Source organism: Doryrhamphus excisus, chromosome 9 (genome assembly GCF_030265055.1).
Source record: "Doryrhamphus excisus isolate RoL2022-K1 chromosome 9, RoL_Dexc_1.0, whole genome shotgun sequence".
Taxonomy (NCBI): Eukaryota; Metazoa; Chordata; class Actinopteri; order Syngnathiformes; family Syngnathidae; genus Doryrhamphus; species Doryrhamphus excisus.
The window spans coordinates 13,713,972-13,736,932 of NC_080474.1; the positions used below are offsets into that span (position 1 = coordinate 13,713,972).

Consider the following 22,961-nt stretch of genomic DNA (forward strand, 5'->3'; position numbering starts at 1 on the left):
AGGGGCCGTCAATAAACTACTACTGCATTGAAGAGAAAAAAGAGGATGACAAAATATGTGGATCAGGACATCCCTAATCGTATTACTGGTGGTCCTCGGTTTACTGTGTTCAATGTTATTGCATTTCATAGTTATGTAGGCGCTCCCATAAATGCATTAAAAACTTAATTTTGTTTTGTCAAAATAAGTATCACTCGAGAATTGGTCAAGACAATTCTTGCTCAAGAACCAGTTACAGCTCAGTGTACCACAGAAATATACACAGTGTGCTCAATACTGCCCACACTGTCTCAATTGCTTGACTGTTGTAACCATCACAAAGACAGCTGGAAATCACAAAAGTCTATACATAACTACCCGGTCAATACAGTATACTACAAAATCTGCCAGAGTATGGTAAAGCATCTCATCCTGTGAAAGCAACAGTAATAACTCAGCAGTGTAGTGTTTTTCCCCGCTCTTTTTATTGCTGTTTTGCATAATTCATGAATTTAGTGGTTGTATTACAGTAGCTAATTTAAAGGGGAACTATTATGCTCATTTGTCAACCCTTTGCATTGAGTTGTGGTCTCCTATAGAGCAGCTACACACAATAACCCTCACAGATAACTTTTTAGATTTAGCAGCTATTCCAGCTCTATTTCCTTTGATTTGTGCTTCCTGCCAAAACGTTCAGTTTTAATTTATTCCACCTACAGCCCTAATGCGGGGATGCCCACTGCGCTGTGATTGGTCACACGCCCAAAGTGCTTCCTAACTATGAACCATATATGGAAGTCTACGCCTTTTGAAACAGGGCTCACTTCCAAATGTGCAAACCTCATTATCTGAAACTTTGGCATCGTTTAACATGAGAATACGACATTTGAACTACATTTACTGGTCAGAAAAGTGAAAAAAGCATAATAGGGCCCCGATAAGTATAATAATGTAGGTATAACATCTAGCTTATATGAAAACTCGCTTTATATCATAGTTCAGGGACGTAATTCATACCCAAGATGAGGACCACCTGTATTTTTAACACAGCATACCAAAAAAACCCAGAAAGGGGAAGAGGTGAAAAAAAGGAGAAGTTTGCTGTGCAGTAATAGTAACTGATATGACAGGACTGTTGCGTTGCTTTTAAAGACCGTTTGTAGAGAGGAATGGCAGACAGAAGTAAAGGGCAAGCCAAAAGATGTCCATACACACACAGCATTAAAATGTGCACAAGGTGACATCCTGTTCAGGACAAAGTAATCCTCAAAATAAAAGCATGGCAGCATTAAAGTGGATTCTAAAACAGCAACTAACAAAATGCACATATATATTTTTGGGGGGAAGTGGGGTGGGGGATCATTGGATACCTTCATTGCCATTACAGCCGAGACATATGAGAGAGACTGTAGCAGATGTGTTAGAGAAGACTTGTTTCCCATATGTTCCCGCCACAAATAAATTTGAATCACCCAAGATACATTTTGAATACAAGATACATTTTATTAAATATGTAGATTTGGCACTACTTGTTCGTCCTTGTTCACACACAGTATAATTAGGGATGTCTTGATCCACATTTTTGGGCTTCCGAGCCAATCTAGTCTTGCTGATCCAATCCTTTTAAAAAATTAATAATAATAATAATAATAGGCTTTTGTTTCAAACATGGATTTGTAAAATTTAATATGGCTATCAAAGTATTAAAAATGCAACCAAAATATTGCTGAATTTACTTCATTACACAGAATGACGGTTTGGCTTTTACAACAAACTGTGAGGTAAAAACTGGGAAAAAAAAAAAAGATAAAACTGGAAAAAGTAGCCTTTTATGGGTAGGGCTAATCATTTACTGCAACATTGTTACATATCAATTTGTGGTGTGATTTAGAATATATCACTATATCACTAGTAATTTATTGGCGGTCCATAGTATTAACCAGCAGTTAACCAGCTCCCCATAACATGACAGCCCTCCGGGCATAATGATGGGGAAATACATATGGAGCCTAATATTCAAAGTCCAAAATTAAACTAACTTCTTGACGGTACACTGTAAATATGTCTGCATGGTAATGTTGCATTTTCTTCTTCATGCGGGTGGTGGCAGTCAAGTGGCAACCAGCTTTTAGGCGCTTTAACGCACCTAGCATGTTGGTATGTAGCCCTTTGCTACGAACCGTATTGGCCCGGGCCTCTTGGCAGAAGCCGATATTATCCAACCTTCAAAAATACACAGTAAGGCTGCCGATCCCGATGATTGAATCACAACATCCCTAATTATAATGGTACTATCTACTTTATGAAATGTAGCTTGTCATTAAAACTCCATTTAGTGGGTGGCATCGTAACTCTGTGTGATGATCTTGAGTCACGCAGGAAAACTACTCTGATGCAATTTGTCAGGGGTTGAGGGTCATCTCTAGCCCGCCTCTGCTCAGAGCTGCAGACACTCACCCCCCTCAAGTGGTTACCTGCTAATGGTCATCAGCAAACATTCATTAATTCATTCATTCATTTTCTACCGCTTTTCCTCACGAGGGTCGCAGGGGTGCTGGAGCCTATCCCAGCTGTCTTTGGGCGAGAGGCGGGGTACACCCTGGACTGGTCGCCAGCCAATCACAGGGCACATATAGACAAACAACCATTCACACTCACATTCATACCTATGGACAATTTGGAGTCGCCAATTAACCTGTTAATTAATGTTTTTGGAAGTTGGGAGGAAACCGGAGTACCCGGAGAAAACCCACGCATGCACAGGGAGAACATGCAAACTCCACACAGAGATGGCCGAGGGTGGAATTGAACCCTAGTCTCCTAGCTGTGAGGTCTGCGCGCTAACCACTCCAACGCTGTGCCACCCCATCAGCAAACAGTAAATTTAAAATTGAATATTTGATATAATCGGATGAATGTTGGAAAATCTGGCACTAAACTGAGCATTGTTAGTGAAAAGGTGGTAATGGAATGACAAGAGCCAAGAAGCAGTGACCGTGAGGTAAGTCTTTAGCTCCCCAGAAAACAAACTATTCAATTGCTGCCTTAATCACATTTAGATACACAATTCGTACATTCGAAAATACAGTTTCTGTCTGCCATTTTCAAGGTGAAAGTGAAACCACATGAAACCAGGGATAACCTAACAACACACCAATTACTTATTATTAACAACTGTAGTTGCCCTATTGTACACCTGACACGTGACATTGCCTGTGCAGTACAGTTTACATGAGGGTGACAGTTTGACCCTGGAAGAAATTCTCTCTGTATTTACACTACATTCCATTCGTTTCAATATTTCTATATATTTATCATAAAAAGTGAGATGTAATTCCAGGTGGATTTGGTGGAAAAGTCACAAGCAGAAACATGACAGTATAATGGCATTTAACGCAGGAAATAGCATGAAATAATCTTAACACGTTCGCCCTGCAGCGAGGAACCCACAAACCAACCACATGTTGAGGGCAAACATACGTCGAGCCAGTGCCTCTCCACCTGCATATACACTGCGTGGTTCGGTGTATACAAAAACACTCAGTGTTCCACAGCAATTTGTGTTACAACAAACAATGCCTTTTGTCATTATCCTTTTTTTTAGCTAACCTGATTATCCGAGCCGCTAGCGTGGCTAGTTAGCATGCTAAGTGTTTTCGTCCTAGCCTGTCTCCGCCATCTTGGTCCAAAACGAACGGTCATTATTGCAGATAACGCATTAAATTGATTGTTGTTTATGTGTTTATGGCATCATAATGTAAATAATAATAATGGTAATATGGTTAAGTCTGTGAGTATGGCAATAGCTACACCGGTAGCGGCTACATGCTAGCAGGAGGGAGCTGACGCACAAATGTAAACTGCCGTTAACTGTAAGGGGATGTGAGTTAATACATCTTATTTCCATGCATATGCACATTTAAATGTATATATGATATATGTATTTAGTTGCTTTACTTTGAATCACAGCGGGCTCGCATTTGTTGACGTCCTCGTCTTTAAGTCAAATCCCTAATGCACACTGCTGATGTTAATAACAAGCAAAGTATACCTGAGTTTGCAATACATGCGTTTCTATTTGTCGTGCAAAAAAAGAACTTGTATTGCATTGGAAATCATGTTTAATGTAACTTAACTCTGCAATTGAGGGATTGGTATTGCACTATGGTAGCACATTTTGCTGGGGAATTAATACTTTATTCTACCCACGTAAGTGTGTTTACGTTAATTTGGAGTATATGTAAATATATAAACTAGTGGAGGCTGCACATAAGTCGGTCAAATGGACGTCATTGTGCACGTCGCGGCTAACAACATTAGCAGCATTAGCAGCAGAGAAGCTGCTACTTTTATCTCCTGTGCTCTACGAAGGAGAGGAAATGATTATGGAAGAGAGGCATACCTTTAACAGTAAGGCCTTCGTTCTGGCGCCATCTTCTTGAAGCCTATGAAATCCAAAGAGTGAGCTGCAAAGTGGAGAGGACAAGAAGACAACACAGGCGGTTCCGCGTTAACTTGAAGGTGGCGGTGAGGGTGCATTATTTTAGGGCTTTTTGTTGTTATATGCAGCACACATTAAAAAGAAAAATTAGGTGTCCGCAGCACATTGGCGTCTAACCTGTCAATTCCAAGCAGGCTCTCTTTCTCTTGCGGCGTAAGCGTCGGAAAGTCCTCCTCGATTTCACTCGCTTTTGCCGACGCCATTTTCTCCCCGTCATTAGCAGCAGCAGCAGTAGAATCCGCGGTGGTTGTGGTGGTGGTGAGCGACACTCCGCACGATTTCATGCCGGATATGTTGGAAGATCAGCGGGCCCCGGCCGGAGAGACAATACAAGTAAAGGAGCACCTTGTTCGCAGCGACGCTAGCACGTCGGGGCGTAGCGTACTTTTCTTGCCAAATCCTCAAGGAAATGAGTCCTTCAAGTTAGCTTCCACGCTTGCGCTCATTGTAAAGCGCGTATCCCGGCGCCGATGTGTGCATGGAGTGGATGCAACGCTGCCTATTTTTTGAATGTGTTTAATTTGTTTAACAATTTGATATAAACTTCTCCCAAGCATCGGCTCAAAGTTGTTGTAATTGTGTCACACTGGAGCAAAACGCACGCCGCCGCTGTCGGCCACGCCCTCCGCGGACCTCGTCCAATCGGCTACTCGGCAAACCTGGTCACGTGCCTGTCCCCGCTTGACGTTTGGCGAGCACGCAGACGAACACGCGCTCAGGCGATACACAAAAAAACTAGGGTGACCCACCCTACATTCCTACGCTAAGGATTGGTCCCATCGCCTGTATTGTGATTACGTAACCGCACATTCTGGTGGCTGATTGGTCAGGCTTGCTGTCATTTAAAGAGGTGTTCTGCGGGAGCAACCATTTTGCTATTGGCGATGACGTAATTAACAACACCATTAGAAGCGTCTAACAACACAAATGCCAATTTTATATATACTTTACTTTATGATTTCAATGCAATTCCATCTATATTTTGTTTCCTAGTTGTGTAGCGTAAATATATACGTCACACCCTCCCTATAATGCCTTCATTAACCACAATACACCGCGGTGTATGTGACGTCACACGTGACAGTCTCCCGAGGACGTGTGGGACTTCGGGACGACATGACGTTCTCACGAATATATTATTATAATTATACAGTAATGTAATCTTTAATTAATGCCACGCGGACAAACATACACGCAGATGGCACAAAACGGACCCGGCCTTTCGGCTCCTATCCTACACTTACGATTGGTGTTGCCGCATTCAGTGGGATTACTTAACCGTATTTTAAGGCTTCTAATTGGTCGAAATAACTGTCATTTACAAGAGATTACACACGTCTCCACTTTACATTATATTTTAGCTTCCTATTTATATTTAAACTTTGAAAGTACGTTTTTAATGCTGTATTTATTTTTGCGTGACTTAAATAATTAAATACGTCATATACGCGCTCATGCATACATTAACCACAATCCATGGCGCATTGACGTCACGTGTGACTACTTCTTGTGAAGTGGGGACTTTTGGCTTTTTTGGGCAACTTATTTTTTTTTACATGACGTTTGTAAGTACGACCGTGTTGTTTAAAAGTTGGTACTCGGCAAACAAGTGTACTCTGCTTTTAAGTTGTATTATCACTCTCAAAGGCTAGTCGATGCCGTGTGTTTACAGATAATATAAGATTTGTATTTTTACAGTGAATGTCAAAAGAGCCCAAGTGACACAGCGAACGTGAAGGCAACGGAGGACAGGGCAGCCTCATCCAAAATGGCGAAGCACAACAAGGGTAAGCGGACAGTTGAGCTAATGTCACCTATTTGCAACATTACCCGTGGAGATACAACTCGGTATGAGTAAAGTTGCATGAATAGTTATGATAGATAGATAAGGTCTAATAACTGCTAGCCTGCTTTTGCTTTAAAAGTTAGCTAAGATTATGTAATGGTCGCTAACTTTTCTAGCCACTTGACTGGTCATTGGTGAGGATGCTAACGAAGTGTTTTGCCTCAACAACATTTAGTGAATCAAACACCTCAACGGACCGAACTGCTTTGATATTGGTTGTATGTGGGAAGTGAGAACGTCGCATGTGTGTAAAAAAACGCCACAAAGCTACCTTTGTGGAATCGTGCCTGCTCAGTCATTGTTTTTGCATCAAAGCCAATCCCAATGGTGCTCACCCATGGTTGCATGCTACTTGCATTCGTAGATCTGGAGGAGGAGATCTACGACAAGGTGGTCGATTTGACTGAGTACGCCAAACGCCAGCGATGGTGGAACCGTCTCTTTGGAAAGACATCCGGCCCGCTGGCAGAGAAATACTCTGTTGCCACACAGATAGCCATAGGAGGAGTGAGCGGATGGTAACTATGCTATTAAACTGCACAGTTATTGATACAGCTCTCTGCTCTTGTGTTAGGTCGTGCAGGTGTACCTAATGTTGTGGCTGAACGGTTCATAGATATAGAAAATAAGCACAGAACTTTTTATATGCCGTCTCTTTAAAGGAAAACTGCACTTTTCCGGGATTTTACCCAACCATAATGCTCATGTGAAACATGAACATACGTCTGTCTTTTCATGTGTGTGTCTTTGTGTTCGGCTACATTCAATCATGTCCATTCATCAGTGTGTTTTGCCCCATTTTGATCATAGTAAACATTATTGGATCTTTTTTGCTGTGAACATGGATGTAACCAAGCCCATAGATGGGTACTATTGACATGAAATGACACCCCATAGACACCCATAAATGTCATGTTCTTATTACTCAATCTTCCAATTCCGAGGAATGGAGTGATGGGCAAACAAAGTGAAGTTGGGGGTTCTGGGTTGTGATTCATATCAGTGCTTGTTTTTATTTGGCATTATTGTACCTGTTCTGGCAATCAAGTCTGGTGCTTGTGTGTCTGACCCGAACATTACAATTGACAAACATTGCAATTGACACCTAGTGACGAGAGTAGAATACTACATATTCATTTTATGTATAAATTTTCAGTCATATTCATTTAGCCATTTTTATGCTGAAAGTGTTTAATTTAAACACATCAGACATGCTCAGTTCCCTCTCATTGTCTGAGTCAATCTCGTCGTCAGGTGGCTGTTCAGCAATAATGGCGGCTTTCGCCAAAGCTCGGGCAACAGTTAGGAGATACCTTAGCCCAAGCATCCACAATCCATTCACAGTTTGACAGTTTTAGAGCTTCCCAGTCTTGGTAAAGGTGTGTTCATCTTTTGTCCATTGCTCTCGCGCCGCTTGAAACGGCACTTTGAACACCATGTTTACGCAAATGTCCATTGGCTAGGCTTCATTTGTTAATCCACCTGGAATGATGGCAAGCTCTGAAATCATTTGTAGTGGAGAGATGGGTGCTGTGTAGTTTTGCAGCATACCGGTAGTAAACCTACCGGAGGCGTGGCAGAGGTTGTACGAAATACATGTTGTTCTGTGATTGGTTTATCGCTGCCAGCATACGTATTACGTCCCTGTGTCATCGGGGAAATGGTTCGAAAGTCAAGCGACGCTTACCAAAGTAGCACAACAACATTTTTACAGATTTTGGAACTCAATCCACACATAAAAAGCCTAAACGACCGGATTAAAAGGCTTTCAGTGCCAAAAATACAGTCACTCCTGTGAAGCTGTGACATTGGATTATTGTATTGTGAAAAATGTTGTGTTGTACATTTCAGGTGTGCAGGCTATCTCTTCCAGAAGGTTGGGAAAGTTGCTGCGACTGCTGTAGGGGGAGGACTCCTGTTGCTGCAGGTATCATTTATTTGTTAATTTGTGTAAAATAGCCTTTACTCACATTACTGTCTTGCCTCTAGATAGCAAACAACAGTGGCTACATCCAAGTAGACTGGAAAAGAGTAGAGAAAGATGTCAACAAAGCCAAGAAGCAAATACAGAAGAACACAGACAAAGCAGGTCCAGAGTTGAACACATTAGTTGAAAGGGTGAGTTTTCCAAATGCACATTACAAAGTATTCGGTTTGTTTCGTGTGGTTCGCCTGCTAAATTGATGGTGCAAGTTCTACTTACTTCACACTCACTATGAGATTACAACATGCACAGGAAGTAGAATTTCCTTATATAATGGACTCTGCTGGTATAGACACACAATCCTGTCCTGTTTATCGCGGTTAGTTGGTTCCAGACGGACTGTGATATTTGAATTTCCAGGAAGTAGGATTCAATATTCATTCATTCATTCATTCATTTTCTACCACTTATCGGGTTGCAGGGGGTGCTGGAGCCTATTCCAGCTTTCTTGGGGCGAGAGGCGGGGTACACCCTGGACTGGTCGCCAGCCAATCACAGGGCACATATAGACAAACAACCATTCACACTCACATTCATACCTATGGACAATTTGGAGTCGCCAATTAACTTAGCATGTTTTTGGAATGTGGGAGGAAACCCGGAGTCCCCGGAGAAAACCCACACATGCACGGGGAGAACATGCAACCTCCACACAGAGATGGCCGAGGGTGGGATTGAACTCGGGTCTCCTAGCTGTGAGGTCTGCGCGCTAACCACTCATCCGCCGTGCAGCCCGGATTCAATATTCATTCATTCATTTTCTACCGCTTTTCCTCACGAGGGTTGCGGGGGTTGCTGGAGCCTATCCCAGCTGTCTTCGGGCGAGAGGCGGGGTACACCCTGGACTGGTGGCCAGCCAATCACAGGGCACATATAGACAAACAACCATTCACACTCACATTCATACCTATGGATAATTTGGAGTCGCCAATTAACCTAGCATGTTTTTGGAATGTGGGAGGAAACCGGAGTACCCGGAGAAAACCCACGCATGTACGGGGAGAACATGCAAACTCCACACAGAGATGGCCGAGGGTGGGATTGAACTCAGGTCTCCTAGCTGTGAGGTCTGCGTGCTAACCACTGAGCCCGGATTCAATATTAATAAATTAAATATTTTCATAGTTGGTTGAGGAAATAACATTTATTGTCAAAATGTGTTTTATGATGTTTTTGTACAAGTGGTCATTTATGAGTGTGGCACATACCATAGTACTTCAATTGAAATATATATATTTTTTCTCAGTCCACAGAATTTGTGAAGAAAAACATCGTGGTCACAAGCGGCTTCGTCGGAGGCTTCCTGCTCGGTCTGGCATCCTAAGATCTGCCAGAAAAAAATGACGCCATGCTCTAAAACATTTTTGACCTGGTAGAGGAAAAAAGGGGAAAACGCTATATATTGCTTAGTAGATGATCAATGTTGTTGACAGCATGTCTCTGGTGATCTTGTAGCTGTCTTATCTGCATCGGCTGCACCCCTTTTGATGTCTACTTCACTTCTGTAACCTCCACATTAACCAGCCACTATCATTGTGTGGCAGGGGGTGAACAGACCCACTTCATACTGCAGGCCAAATTATTCCACCTAAAAATAAAAATGACAATCATGCAAGTTTTATTTATTGTTACAATGACAAATTGTGGTAGTGCATTAGGTCAATAAAAATTCAACAAATGCTATTTGAAGTGAAGCCTTGAATTCCATGCACATTTCTGTGTCCTATTTAGATGATAGTTCAACCATTCCCCATTTAATTTTGGTATTAATTTTTAATAAGCAATAACATCATGTTTAAGGAAGCGTGGGGCTATTGTTGATAATGTATTGTTTGATGAAGAAATAAATATTCAAACGGCATGGAAGTTAGATCACTGGAAGACGTTTACAACTAGTCTTGTTCATACACTATGAACCTAGCACCCCTTACTTGGTAGATCCTTGCAATTAGGAGCAGTTTCTGTGTCCGCGTATCCATGGTTACAAACAACACAGCTGATGGGCCGAAGTAGACTGCGTTTGACGAGGTGAAGAAAATCGTCATGGCGTTACCATTTTTACCTGGAAATTCTCCCAATCTGCAAGTAAGTGCCGATTGTTTATATTAACTTGAATAACACTACTGAGCTAGCATTCCCTGAAGTCCAAGTAATGTTAGCTAATGTGCTAATGGAAGCTACTAGCTTGGTGTGTTTTAAAGCGCTAATAGGTTACCATAAATAATGCTCTGGAAAATACGATGAAAAGTGCAAGCACGCGCACCAAAGTTATATCTTGGAATGTTTTGGTTGCCGGTATTTTTGTTATCAAACTTAAAATATAAAAAATATAGAACGTACAAACTTGTACATTCACGGTACATACTTTAATAGGTAAGTCTGTATATACGGCTCGCTATAAACATCCAAACTTTTGGATGGGTATGCTTATAAGGGTAACTGATTGGCCAACATAACCACGCCCACTCATTTACATAATTAACTGTTCTGTGTTTGTAGAAAATGATTAAATTGTTTTTGACTGGTCCATTAAATTGACATTGTTATTAGGGAACCCTGCTGCATCTGATGTAACCCCTGACAGGCTGCCATGTCTGTGGCCATTGGTATTAGTGTTGCCACAAAGCCAAAGAAAAAGCAAATCGGGTTAATCCTCTTGAGTCGCGTCTTGAGACGTCATTGACAATGGTGGCTCAAATTGCCAAGTTCTTTGGTTATAGATAGTATTTTGTAATTTGTCAATTTTGTATTCACACAGAGGAGGCATGTTTGAAATATATTGGAATTATAAGGCATTTTTGAGAAAACTTTGAGTGTCATTGAGTATCATTGTCGATCCGAGCGTCCTAGTTTTCTGTCATGACAATATGGTCACCCTGATTTAGCATATGTTAATTTGTTTGGGGGTTTTTTTGCAGCTGCTGAAAGACAAATTCCACAAATCCCAACATTTTGACTACTCCAGCGACCTTCCTCTCCTCACGGGGATGGAGAAGCCAGGTATCGGGGGTGAACTCCTGCCTGGACAGAAGCGCAAACCCAAATCTTCTGTCTATCCCAGAGGAGCAACCGGTGGTTTGCCGTCATGGGTCGCTTTTGACAAACAGGTACTTCAGGCCAGCACCTCATTTTATACCCCATGTTACATTTCACACAAATTTATTTCCCCTTTTCCAGGCACTTTGTTTTGAGGCCTACCTCCAGGAAGCTGTGCCAGAAGCTTCCAATGAAACCTACAGGATCCGCAAGTGTAAGATTTACTTCTACCTCGAGGATGATACCATGCAAGTAGTGGAGCCAGAGTACAAAAACAGTGGAATCCCTCAAGGTAAAAATAATACTCCAGTGACAGTCGGTCATTGTGGGCAATGGTTTATTAAAAGTGCTCATTACACCAAAACACATGTTAATCTAAAAATAAACTAAGCTAAACTGAGTAAAATAAAAACAAATAAAAACATAACATGCAAGACTGGCATTAGTGCTCACTTTCCGACCCTTTGTATTGAGTTGTGGTCTCCAATAGAGCAGCTACACACAATAACACACACAGAAAAATGTTTAGATCTTCCAGAATCTGCACCTATTCCAGCTGTAGTTCCTTTGTGCTTCCTGTCAAAACGGTCTGTTTTAATTTATTCCACCCACGGCCCACTTCTGGGCATACCCACTCTGCTGTGATTGGTCACACGCCCAAAGTGCTTCCCAACAATGAACCATATAAGGAAGTCTGCTCCTCTGTGACATCACAAAGGGACAGTTTTACAACAACTTTTGAAACCGAGCGTTTTGAGCCATCCCAAACTTTTTTCAAGGCTCACTTCCAAATGCGCAAACCTCATTATCTGAAACTTTGGCATTGTTTAACTACATTTATCGGTCAGAAAAGTGGAAAAAGCATAATAGGTCCCCTTTAAATGTGTACTGTATCCCAACTGAGCAAAAAGGTTGAATTTTCCTTACATGTCATTAATGTGACCACTGTGTGTATTTTAACCATCGCCTAATGCTGTGATGTTGCTGTTAGGAACTCTTATTCGTCGCCAACGTATTCCACTGCCTCCGCCCAAGGAGGACCAGTACTACAATGTGTTCCACTTTAACCTCAACCAGCAGATGGTGCTGTTCTCTCACACGTTCACCATCACAAACTGTGACCAGTTCACAAAGAACTTTCTCACCAAATGTGGTGTCATTCTCAATGACCCTGTCTCTGTGCCTGACGACCCATACCGGAGCCTCAGAGACAAGGTTACATTATATTTCTTTGTCTTTCTTTACTAATATTTTCACGATAAAAATATTTCTGTTGAATGATTAATGATTATTATTTATTCACATATTCAGATTGAGAAAAGCATGAGTCCCCTCCGGCCATATGAGAGGCGAGACACTCTGAAACAGTTCCTGGACCATGACCGCAAAGTCCTCCGTTTCTTCTGCTTCTGGGATGATACCAACGCCATGTTCGGAGATCTACGAGAACTTGTGCTGCTCTACTTCCTGGCTGATGACACTATAGCAATCAAGGAGGTCATCCCCCCGAACTCTGGGAGAGTCACAATGTCCAAATTCCTCAGTCGGAGCAAACTTCCCAAGGTGAAATGCCCGGGAAAGGTATAAATTAGACCACAAGCACGTATTTTTAATTTAAAACTGGTATAAAACAGCGAGGTAATGGCAACCAGAAAGACTTGCAGTGTCCTTCCTTCTGGTTGGCTGCCCTCTTTCCATCATTTCTCTCTCATTCAGTCTGACAGCAAGGATGACTATAGCATCCAGCATCCAACCCCCCCACACTGCCGCTCCCCCAAGCATTTTGGCTTTACCGGCGCAGTGTCTAATTCAACTTGAAAGACAGCCAGGCCTCCATCATGTGTGTCTTTTCACTCCAGTAACTTTGTTTGCACTGACGCCTGTCATTAAATGTCAGCCCTCTAAAGGTTGACCACGATACGCCAGCCAATGGGAACACAACGGCACATAGCTGTTTTCCTCATCCTTGTTGTTTATCATTATCATTAATTATCATTATCATTTATTCTCCACAGCATGCTTCAAACCAGTTGGCCCTTCCTGGTGAGATGACAAATCGCACCGTGCTCAACGTGCTGGCCTCCACCAGACAAGGAGATCGCTACATGCTGGATAGTCTCAAAGTAAGACTCCAAGGATTAGTAAATGACAGTTCATAAGGTGTCACTTTACAATAAGGTACATAAAAGACAGACTAATGACTAAGGTACTTTAATTTAGAGTGGTAACTGAGGAACTGGCGGCACGGCGGTCGAGTGGTTAGCGCGCAGACCTCACAGCTAGGAGACAAGGGTTCAATTCACCCCTCGGCCATCTCTGTGTGGAGTTTGCATGTTCTCCCCGTGCATGCGTGGGTTTTCTCCCGGTACTCCGGTTTCCTCCCACATTCCAAAAACATGCTAGGTTAATTGGCGACTCCAAATTGTCCATAGGTATGAATGTGAGTGTGAATGGTTGTTTGTCTATATGTGCCCTGTGATTGGTTGGCGACCAGTCCAGAGTGTACCCCGCCTCTCGCCCGAAGACAGCTGGGATAGGCTCCAGCACCCCCCACGACCCTCGTGAGGAAAAGCGGTAGAAAATGAATGAATGAACTGAGGAACTAACGAGTAGTGTTTAGGGTTAGGTAGGTTTTTATTAACTACTGTGATTTTATTAGTCCCACAAGGGGACATTATAGTTACTATATTCATCATGTGATATCCCTGTGTCCCTTCCCATGCAGACAGGAGCCATTCAAGAGGAGTTCTATAAGGACTTTGATCTGACGGTAGGCGGTGAGATGAACGTGTGGGGCAGGAAAGTGATTATTGCAGACTGTGACGACTTCACCAAAGACTACTACCGCTCCAAATATGGCATTGGTAAACAGCACTGTCACTCGGATTTGGTCATTTGGTTAGTAAGCAGTGGTCAGTAAGCAGAAAATGATGGGAGTAGGTTTAAGGTGATGTGTACATTTCACCACTTGAGGGCAGTATGAGTTAGTGATGATCACTTGTTCTAAGAAAGAGATGCAGGCGTTTGGAGGATGTATAGTTCTTGGATGAATTTTCATAAAGTATATTATATTACTTATTATTTATTATATTATTATATATGCTATACTGACAGTTACTATGCTATCCATTATGTCATTGTTAGGTTAGACAGGTTAGACTTTCTATAATAACAAATTACAAATAACAAATAATAAATAACAAATAACAAATAATAATGTGGATAATAAATAGATGACATCAAATGTGATCAACAATGTATAGCGTAAACAGTAAATTGCACAATAATTTATCATATCATAATAATTTTTCATATCACCTCGTACTTTGGTACGAGGTGCATTATTTTAAAAAAACAAAAAAAACCCTTAAACTATTATGGAAAGCAGGAAGTGAACAAATGTAACAGTTACTGATTGTAAAAGTACCAGATGCTTCTTTGCTACTCCTTTTGGACATGTGGAACTGTGAACTGATTATGTGATGCATTCAATTGTAATCTGATGCATGTTCAAATGAAATAAAACCATTACATTACATGTTGAGGCAAAAAAACCCAACTCAATATTGATAGCATAATGATATATTATTGCGGTGCAGTATAGAATGATTCCTGTCGGACAGACAAGATACTAAGGCCTCCTCGGGCGGTATTGTTTTCCGCCTCTACTACCGAAGGCCTAACGAGACATGCTTCCCCACAGCAAGAGTAATCCAAGCCAGGTCGGACTGAGTCTGCCACCCTGAGCAGAATGTTGGGGCTCTCCTGCATTAGTTACAGCAGTAAACCAAGAGGAGCTCCCAGTGATGGAAAGTGCCATCTGACTCTCAGCAGTCAGGGGTCAGTGCTGGGTTAACGTCCGCTTGGGATGGATAGATGGATTACCTCTGAGACTGTGATCATTTCAGCGCTCCTCCTGGGATTCGTTTTTCTTTTAAGTGTTTTGTCTTTTCTCCTTCACCCCCCTCAGAGGACTTCACCCCGGTGAAGTACAAAGCTGCTGTAGCCCCCAAACCCCCAAGGCCTGTCCCTCCTTATAACGGCTTTGGCTCAGAGGAGGACTCGCTAAGCTCTTGCCAGCGCCTGCTGCCCAAACCCCCACAGAAAGATGTCCACAAATTCATGGAGTATGACAGGTAGGATCAGTCACATTGTAATATGGATTTATTCCCGCCTCCTTTACTCCACCTTGTGTGTTGTCTTGTTCAGACATGGCCTTGAGAGCAATGTGCTGAAGTTCTACGCCAAAATGGTGACCACCAATCAAGTGGACAGTGACAGGGAGTTTATAATTTCCTTCTACCTGAGCGATGACTCCATCAGTGTGTTTGAGCGCTCTCAGAAGAATTCAGGTTTGGACCACATGGCTCTTCCAGACTCATAAACTCCAACCAGACATTAAAACTTCCTCACCCTCCTCCTACCAGGTGTACTTGGTGGCATGTTCCTGGCAAGGGGTCGTATAAAGAAACCTGGACAGGAGTTGTTTAAGAGCGAGCTCTCAGAGTACTTCACAGCCTGTGATCTGTACGTAGGAGCTACTCTTTGCCTCAACAACAGGCAGTTCCATCTGCTGGATGCTGATGAGTATACCTTCAACTACTTGGAGCAACATGCTGATCAGGTTTGAAAAGGCAAAACCTCCTTTTGCAAGTAGCAACACTCTCAGTGATGTAATGCAATACTGTGTGTAATTGTCTTAAAGTTCCCCAAGGCCGATATTGGCATCATCCTCGGTAAATTACGGTCAATTCCAGAGGAGAAGCAGCGGGAGATCCGTAACTTTCTGGCTCTCAGTGACCCTGGCAACAGCGGTTTTGTTACCTTTGAATCCTTGAGGTACAATTTCAATCAACTACAAGTCGCTTTTACACGCTGATCTTGAAAAATGTGCCACCATTTGTCTACCTGTGGACGTTTTACGCAGTTGTGTGCCTTTCACACAGTGACATGGTTAACGCTGATCTAACAAGAGACGGGTCAGAGGCGCTATCATGTCATAGAAGTAAAGCTATTATTCTGTGACTACACAACAACAGGGGCCTCCTGGTGGGTATGGAGTGCGGTCTGACTGAGCATGAGGTTCTGGTGCTTTGCCGATCTTTGGTCGAGCACAAGCAGTCTGATGTGGATGTGGGGCTGATGTTGGCTGTGGCCCAGGACTTCCTCAAGAAGAAGAATTTTGACCAGCTGCCTGACATGGCCCGAGTGTTTGAATACAACGACCCAAACAAGTAGGTGCAGCGTTGCCATTACTGCCAAGTGATTTTCTAATTACATTAGTGAGCGCTAACAGGGTCTCACATGTGCCAAGACGTGCACTCTCCTTGGTTCTCAGGGTTGTAGCTCATCTTAAACTGAGCCAGGTATTTAAGTCCGGGAACACATCAGCCTGTTTTGAGTCTTTGAACGATACACGCAGGCGCTGATTTGTGCCTCTAGTGGTGTAAATGAAATCTATGTATCAGGTACATAGATAATGGTCACAGATGCAAACGCACATTGTAAGTAGACAGATAGCGTCACAACAAGACATCCATCGTGCAGTCAGTGGCCCCATTTCACTGAGCAAGCATTAGTTCCAGCTTTGCAAGTGGAGCATTGGAACCAGATGGACCCCAAAGACCTATAAGGCATGTTGTGTGGAAGAACACACACACAATGACAATGTTCTTCCCTTTTTCTGCACTAAATCACATTTTTTTTTCCCCTAAACAATTTCATCACCGCCCTTTGTAATGAAATGTATTGTTCACAACAATGGCCGCCACTGTTGATTTCCACAAAAAAATTGTGAAGTTAGCAAAATAAGGTTCTTTTAATGGCAGTTAACCATAATTTATTTTAAAACCGTAACTTCACAGCTTATAGTTTATTACTAACACATTCGCACACTCATTCTTTAAAAATGTTAGTTTCATATTCCAACTATATTATTGTAAAGAATGCTCAATAAGTTATGCCTATTTTCTTTTTTTTAATAGTCCCACTTTCTTTTTCAAATAAATAACTAAAAATATTCATTATTCATTCATTCATTTTCTACCGCTTTTCCTCACGAGGGTCGCGGGGGTGCTGGAGCCTATCCCAGCTGTCTTCGGGCGAGAGGCGGGGTACACCCTGGACTGGTGGCCAGCCAATCACAGGGCACATATAGACAAACAACCATTCACACTCACATTCATACCTATGGACAATTTGGAGTCACCAATTAACCTAGCATGTTTTTGGAATGTGGGAGGAAACCGGAGTACCCGGAGAAAACCCACGCATGCACGGGGAGAACATGCAAACTCCACACAGAGATGGCCGAGGGTGGAATTGAACCCTGGTCTCCTAGCTGTGAGGTCTGCGCGCTATCCACTCGACCGCCGTGCCGCCCAACTAAAAATATTTTTTTAATAATTATTTTTTGTTATATTTTGACATGACTTTCAGATTTTTGATTATTCATAGCTTGTGGGCACTGCGGAAATGAAAACACACTATTATTAAAAACTCTTCAGTGCAGACATCCATTAAAGTATTCTTTGCTACATGTGGTTATAGCCATTGAGCAATGATAAGCAAGGTCAAGCTGCCATATTTGCTCATGTGTCCCAAGCTAACATCCAAGTATGGTGTTGATTGTTCATCACGGCTCTAATGAACTGGTATGGCAAGAATGGACCTCCGGCTTCTCTGACATTCATGTGTGTGAAACAACTGTCCTTTGAGGACAAGCGCGCCACACACAAAGTAGCATAGAAGTAATCAGTATTACACTTTGCTCTGTACATAGCTGATGTAATTACTATTGCATTGATTGTTGTTACGTATATGTATGTAATGTTATGAGTTGTCTGTAACTTTGTAGAACAGGACACATCTCTGTTAAAGGGGCGACGGCCATCTGCAAGACCTTCCAACTACCCGTGTCTGACAACCTGCTAACGTGTCTGCTCCACAAGTAACATGCAACAAGCCTCTGATCCCATTTTTGTACCTTGTCAGTTGTGTTTTCTAAAGCAGACACAATTGTGGTGCACCGTATAGGTTTGCAGACGGGGACCAGATTGACTACAACGCCTTTCTGGTTGGCATCAACTGGATGGAGCACCCCGCTCCCCCAGTGATGCCTGATGACACCTTGAAGGTAAGACTAGGAAGTGCAATCAAATAGGTGTGTTCGATTCTTATATGTTACTTTATAATTAGCTGGGCCTGTAGAAGAAACTCTATAGCCGAACAAAGGCAGTTTGGAGACATTTTGTTCAGATTTCAAACAATTTTCTTAATGGAAGTAATTAGGTGTGGCCATCATAAAACCCAATATTTTGAGTAACATTCCTAACTGTACTTAAAGTTAAAGGGGACCTATTATGCTTTTCCACCTTTCTGACATATAAATGTAGTTAGAATGTTGTATTCTCATGTGAAACCATGCCAAAGTTTCATATAATGAGGTTTGCGCATTTGGAAGTGAGCCATGAAAACTGCTTGGGGTGGCTCAAAAAGCTCGGTTTCAGGGGGCGTTGCAAAACTGTTCCTTTGTGATGTCACAGAGGAGTGGGCTTCCTTATGGGTGTGACTGTCGGCGCGATATACTCTCTGTCCTCCCCCAAGCTCTGCTTCTGTGTTTACGTTGCTAACAATGGTTAAAATGTTTCTTTGGGTATTTCTAATGACGGAAACAAGTTGTTGAGTTTCTGATTCCCTACCAGCATTATCAGTGCTTGTCTGTGTAGCATTAGCGACCGGGGTTGATAATAGCTATTTCCCAACCTGATCAGTGGCTCTACCCGAATTATTTTAAACACTGGTCGTCCCGGCAAAACCTAATGATAAAATGCTAAAGCTTCTTACTATCAAGAGATCTTGAAGTAACCTCTTTTCTTGAGAAACTTTGGACTGTCCGGTCTCTACTTCCGGATGAGACTAGAGTTCTAACACATATGGCTGTATGTTAAAAGTGGACACTAAAAAAGATAAATCGCCGTTTATCCACTCCGTTACCGTTTATCAACTCCAGGGGAAGCACAAAATCCAAAGAAATACAGGTGGAGTAGTTGCAGATTCTGTAGTCTAGAAAGCTTTCTGTCCTGGTTATTGTGTGTAGCTGCTCTATAGGAGTCCACAACTCATTACAAAGGGCCAAAAAATGAGCATGATAGGTTCCCTTGTGAGGCTTTACGTACGGTGAATGCGCCACACTTTTCACATTGTCAGCCATTCTAGTACCACAAGATACTGGGAGCTTCCCAGCATGCTTTGCGATACTTAATTCATTCATTTTCTACCGCTTTTTCCTCACAAGGGTCGCGGGGGGTGCTGGAGCCTATCCCAGCTGTCTTTGGGTGAGAGGCGAGGTACACGCTGGTCGCCAGCCAATCACAGGGCACATATAGACAAACAACCATTCACACTCACATTCATACCTATGGACAATTTGGAGTCATGTTTTTGGAATGTGGGAGGAAACCTGAGTACCGGGAGAAAGCCCACGCATGCACCATGCACGGGGAGAACATGCAAACTCCACACAGAGATGGCCGAGGGGGGAATTGAATCCTGGTCTCCTAGCTGTGAGGTCTGCGCGCTAACCACTCGACCGCCGTGCCGCCAGTTCCTCAGTTACCACTCTAAATTAAAGTACCTCAGTCTAAACCTCAGTCAGTTTAGAGTAATATGCTAAACAAAAAACTGCTTTCTAAGCTGAAACAGGTGAGTGTGTGCCTCAGTTTCTGACTATTACTGTGTGTTTTCCTGTCCTCTCCAGTTTGACGTGAATATGCGGCATGATGCCAGCGAAGTGCAGCGAGTGAAAAACGTCCGCTACTCGTCCCTGCTGCAGGATGTATTCCATGGCGCCTCCAACACGGATGACCCTAAGAGCACCGCATTAGCATAGATGAGTGTGACACATGCACCCAGACATGACGCATTACCTCAATTTGAAAGAAGAAAGACGCTAACACGCTCCAGTTCAGTGCAATTTGTGCCGTCTGGGGCTCTGTCGGCACACAGCGAACCTTTAAACAGAACCACATTTCAGGTCAAGGTGGGTCAGGCTCACACACACATAAAGACTACAGTTATTACGCTGCAGATTCCAGAATTGTGTGCAATTTATGTGAGAGAAAATTGGCTAAAGCGGAAGAAACAGATGATCATGGCTGTCAGCTCCCAGCTGTGGAAATAGCAGGTACATATCAGCTCTCACGCTCAATCCAAAAGGCAGAATGAGCCAATTTTTTGTGATTTCTATTATCAGGGCTGGATTATATGCAATATGCATATTTTTTATCATTTAATGAATTAGTTGTCATTTATGTGTGTTTTGTTGTTGTCGATAGTGGATATGCAATAATAGGATTATGCAATAATAGGCTATGCATTTAATTAGTTGTCTTATATGTATTAGCTGGGGGCCAATTATGACCTTCGGTTTGATTTTTATTGGCCCAGTGCACATTACATTATACACTGGAATTTACGGTAAAATACTAAAATATATTTTACCGCTTATGCATGCAAAGTACCTCACTGACACAGGGGAGAATGGGAATTATGAATGAAAATTAATAAAACGTTAAATGATTACTCATGTATTCGTGATTTGTTTGCTCTTAAAGGGCACTTATGCTCATTTTTTGTCCCTTTGTATTGCGTTGTGGACTCATATAGAGCAACTACACACAATAACAAGCACAGAAAGCATTCTGGTTTTTCCAGAATCTGCACCTATTCAGCTGTATTTCTTTGCATTTTGTGATTACCACGAAAACATGTCTGTTTTCTCTGGGCATGCCCATTCTGCTGTGGTTGGTCACACTGCTGGGTGCATAGAAAGAGTTCTGGTTTGTGCCGCTAACTTTATAGGAATTGATAATAAATGGTGATTAATCTTTTCAAAATGTCCGCTTTTAACATACTGCTATATGTGTTGGATCCCGAATCCGATTTGGACCCAAGAAAAGACGTTACTTCAAGACATCTCTTAATGGTAAGTAGCTTTAGTGTTTTGGCATTTTCTAAAGCATTGGTTTATCTGGTTCACAGCCACGCCCATATAGGGAAGTGCCCGTCTGTGACATCACAAAGAGGCAGTTTTACCACGCCTTTCGAAACTGAGCATTTTGAGCCATCCTAAAAAGGTCCCTTTTATTTTTCACAGCGGAAAGAGTGTTTAGCTTTTTTTTTACACTTGCATGACAAGCATTTTAAAATGTTAGTACCACTAATGTTAAACGGACACTAGCATCTGCACTAAGATGTGGTGATGTTTCAGACAAACATTAAAGAGTCACAGATCGCTTTCCTCTTCCATGAGAACATGCAGGAGCGTCGTACCCCATCAAGTCGTTTCGCATGCTTTACTGTTGTTCTGCTGTATAGCACTGCCTTGTAAAGAGTAACACAGGAAAGAGGCTGTAAATATCTGCAGGGGTTAACAGGATCTGAGCTCAGGTTTTATGCAGGGTCTGATGGAGTCACAGCTAATTGACAAAGTCTAAACAGATATCTGAGATCAGGAAGAGGGGGCGGAACTTTTTAGTGTGAGCTGTTTAGTGGCCTCTAGATGCCCTCGTGCTTCTCCAACTTCATGGCCATTCACGCACTTCAATGTACAGTAAGTGCATCCTGTCAAGTGATAAGTTCTAAGATGATGTATGTTTAAAAAATACTAATTATGATACATTATGATGCATGCTGCTGCCAGCTGTCAACTGTACATTTCCATCACCTGTTTCACAGTGTTTACTGCCGGGATAGGAAAAGTAAACATGTCTGACTACGATACAAGTGATGGCGACATTCCTTTTAGCACAAAGCCAAAGGGATACCTATCTGAACAGCAATACACTGATGCAGAACTTCGTCAGATGGGGTTCCAACGGGCAGCGAGAAAGAGGAGGACCAGCTGGTCCAAGCTGACGTTGGACCCGCAGCTTTACCTGTGAGTAGAAAATTCATTCATTCATTCATTTTCTAACGCTTTTTCCTCACGAAGGTCGCAGGGGGTGCTGGAGCCTATCCCAGCTATCTTGGGCGAGAGGCGGGGTACACTTCATTAGGTACACCTGCACAATCTAATCACACTCAATCTTAAAATACTGCCTTAACCAAGATGACAATGCTCATTAAAAAAAAATCAACTTTATCAGTTATAAGTTTTTTTAGTCAAAATTAGCCAAACTTTAATCTTACAAGATTAGGATTTCTTGCACTGCAATTTCCATCCATCCATTTCCTGTACCGCTTATCCTCATGAAGGTCGCGGAGGCTGCTGGAGCCTATCCCAGCTGTCTTCAGGCAAGAGGCGGGGAACACCCTGGACTGGTCGCCAGCCAATCACAGGGCACATATAGACAAACAACCATTCACACTCACATTCATACCTATGGACAATTTGGAGTCACCAATTAACCTAGCATGTTTTTGGAATGTGGGAGGAAACCGGAGTACCCGGAGAAAACCCATGCATGCACAGGGAGAATGAATGAACAACCCAGATGATTTTATTGTTGCTCAGTGAAACACAAAATGCAAAACAATATGTGCTTTCACTTTTGAGTCCCCAAATATGCCCCAACAATCCTCAAAAAGTTGCTAGATTTCTTTTGAGAAAATAT

The 22,961-nt window shown here is 42.4% G+C and overlaps 3 protein-coding genes across 5 annotated transcripts in view; 2 read left to right on the forward strand and 1 right to left on the reverse strand.

The window, feature by feature from the left end:
* kdm6a (lysine (K)-specific demethylase 6A) overlaps positions 1–5,137 on the reverse strand; it is a 35,995-nt gene extending 30,858 nt beyond the window's left edge. For both annotated transcript variants that reach the window (XM_058082876.1, XM_058082875.1), the window contains exons 1-2: positions 4,598–5,137; positions 4,382–4,445 (exon numbers count right to left, since the gene is read on the reverse strand). In XM_058082876.1, the coding sequence (XP_057938859.1) occupies positions 4,382–4,445; positions 4,598–4,764 (231 nt within the window). In that variant the 5' untranslated portion in view covers positions 4,765–5,137. The remainder of the gene's footprint in view (positions 1–4,381; positions 4,446–4,597) is intronic.
* On the forward strand, positions 4,377–9,993 carry fundc1 (FUN14 domain containing 1). 2 transcript variants are annotated; one of them, XM_058082913.1, is made up of 6 exons: positions 4,377–4,506; positions 6,179–6,267; positions 6,691–6,844; positions 8,178–8,253; positions 8,316–8,444; positions 9,557–9,993. In XM_058082913.1, the coding sequence occupies exons 2-6, from the start codon at positions 6,249–6,251 to the stop codon at positions 9,632–9,634; spliced, it is 456 nt and encodes a 151-aa protein (XP_057938896.1). In that variant the 5' UTR covers positions 4,377–4,506; positions 6,179–6,248; the 3' UTR covers positions 9,635–9,993. The 2 variants fall into 2 exon arrangements, with proteins under 2 accessions (XP_057938896.1, XP_057938895.1); XM_058082912.1 differs by lacking the exon at positions 4,377–4,506 and adding an exon at positions 5,968–6,045.
* A 360-nt stretch (positions 9,994–10,353) lies between these two features.
* Positions 10,354–20,818, forward strand: efhc2 (EF-hand domain (C-terminal) containing 2). The gene is made up of 15 exons (XM_058082420.1): positions 10,354–10,395; positions 11,229–11,417; positions 11,488–11,638; positions 12,338–12,561; positions 12,658–12,909; positions 13,353–13,469; positions 14,072–14,210; positions 15,317–15,482; positions 15,556–15,698; positions 15,774–15,970; positions 16,052–16,185; positions 16,386–16,580; positions 18,203–18,295; positions 18,382–18,481; positions 20,105–20,818. Exons 1-15 carry the CDS (start codon positions 10,354–10,356, stop codon positions 20,234–20,236), a joined length of 2,274 nt encoding a protein of 757 aa, XP_057938403.1. The 3' UTR covers positions 20,237–20,818.
* Positions 20,819–22,961: the final 2,143 nt, after the last annotated feature.

Bases quoted from the DNA above. Each gene is read 5' to 3' on its own strand.
- fundc1 (XM_058082913.1), top strand. The intron at 8,254-8,315 runs GTATCATTTATT...TCTTGCCTCTAG, and splicing joins GAGGACTCCTGTTGCTGCAG to ATAGCAAACAACAGTGGCTA. The intron at 8,445-9,556 runs GTGAGTTTTCCA...ATTTTTTCTCAG, and splicing joins TGAACACATTAGTTGAAAGG to TCCACAGAATTTGTGAAGAA.
- efhc2 (XM_058082420.1), top strand. From the start codon at position 10,354: ATGGCGTTACCATTTTTACCTGGAAATTCTCCCAATCTGCAA. The intron at 12,910-13,352 runs GTGAAATGCCCG...ATTATCATTTAT, and splicing joins GTCGGAGCAAACTTCCCAAG to TCTCCACAGCATGCTTCAAA. The intron at 15,971-16,051 runs GTTTGAAAAGGC...ATTGTCTTAAAG, and splicing joins TGGAGCAACATGCTGATCAG to TTCCCCAAGGCCGATATTGG.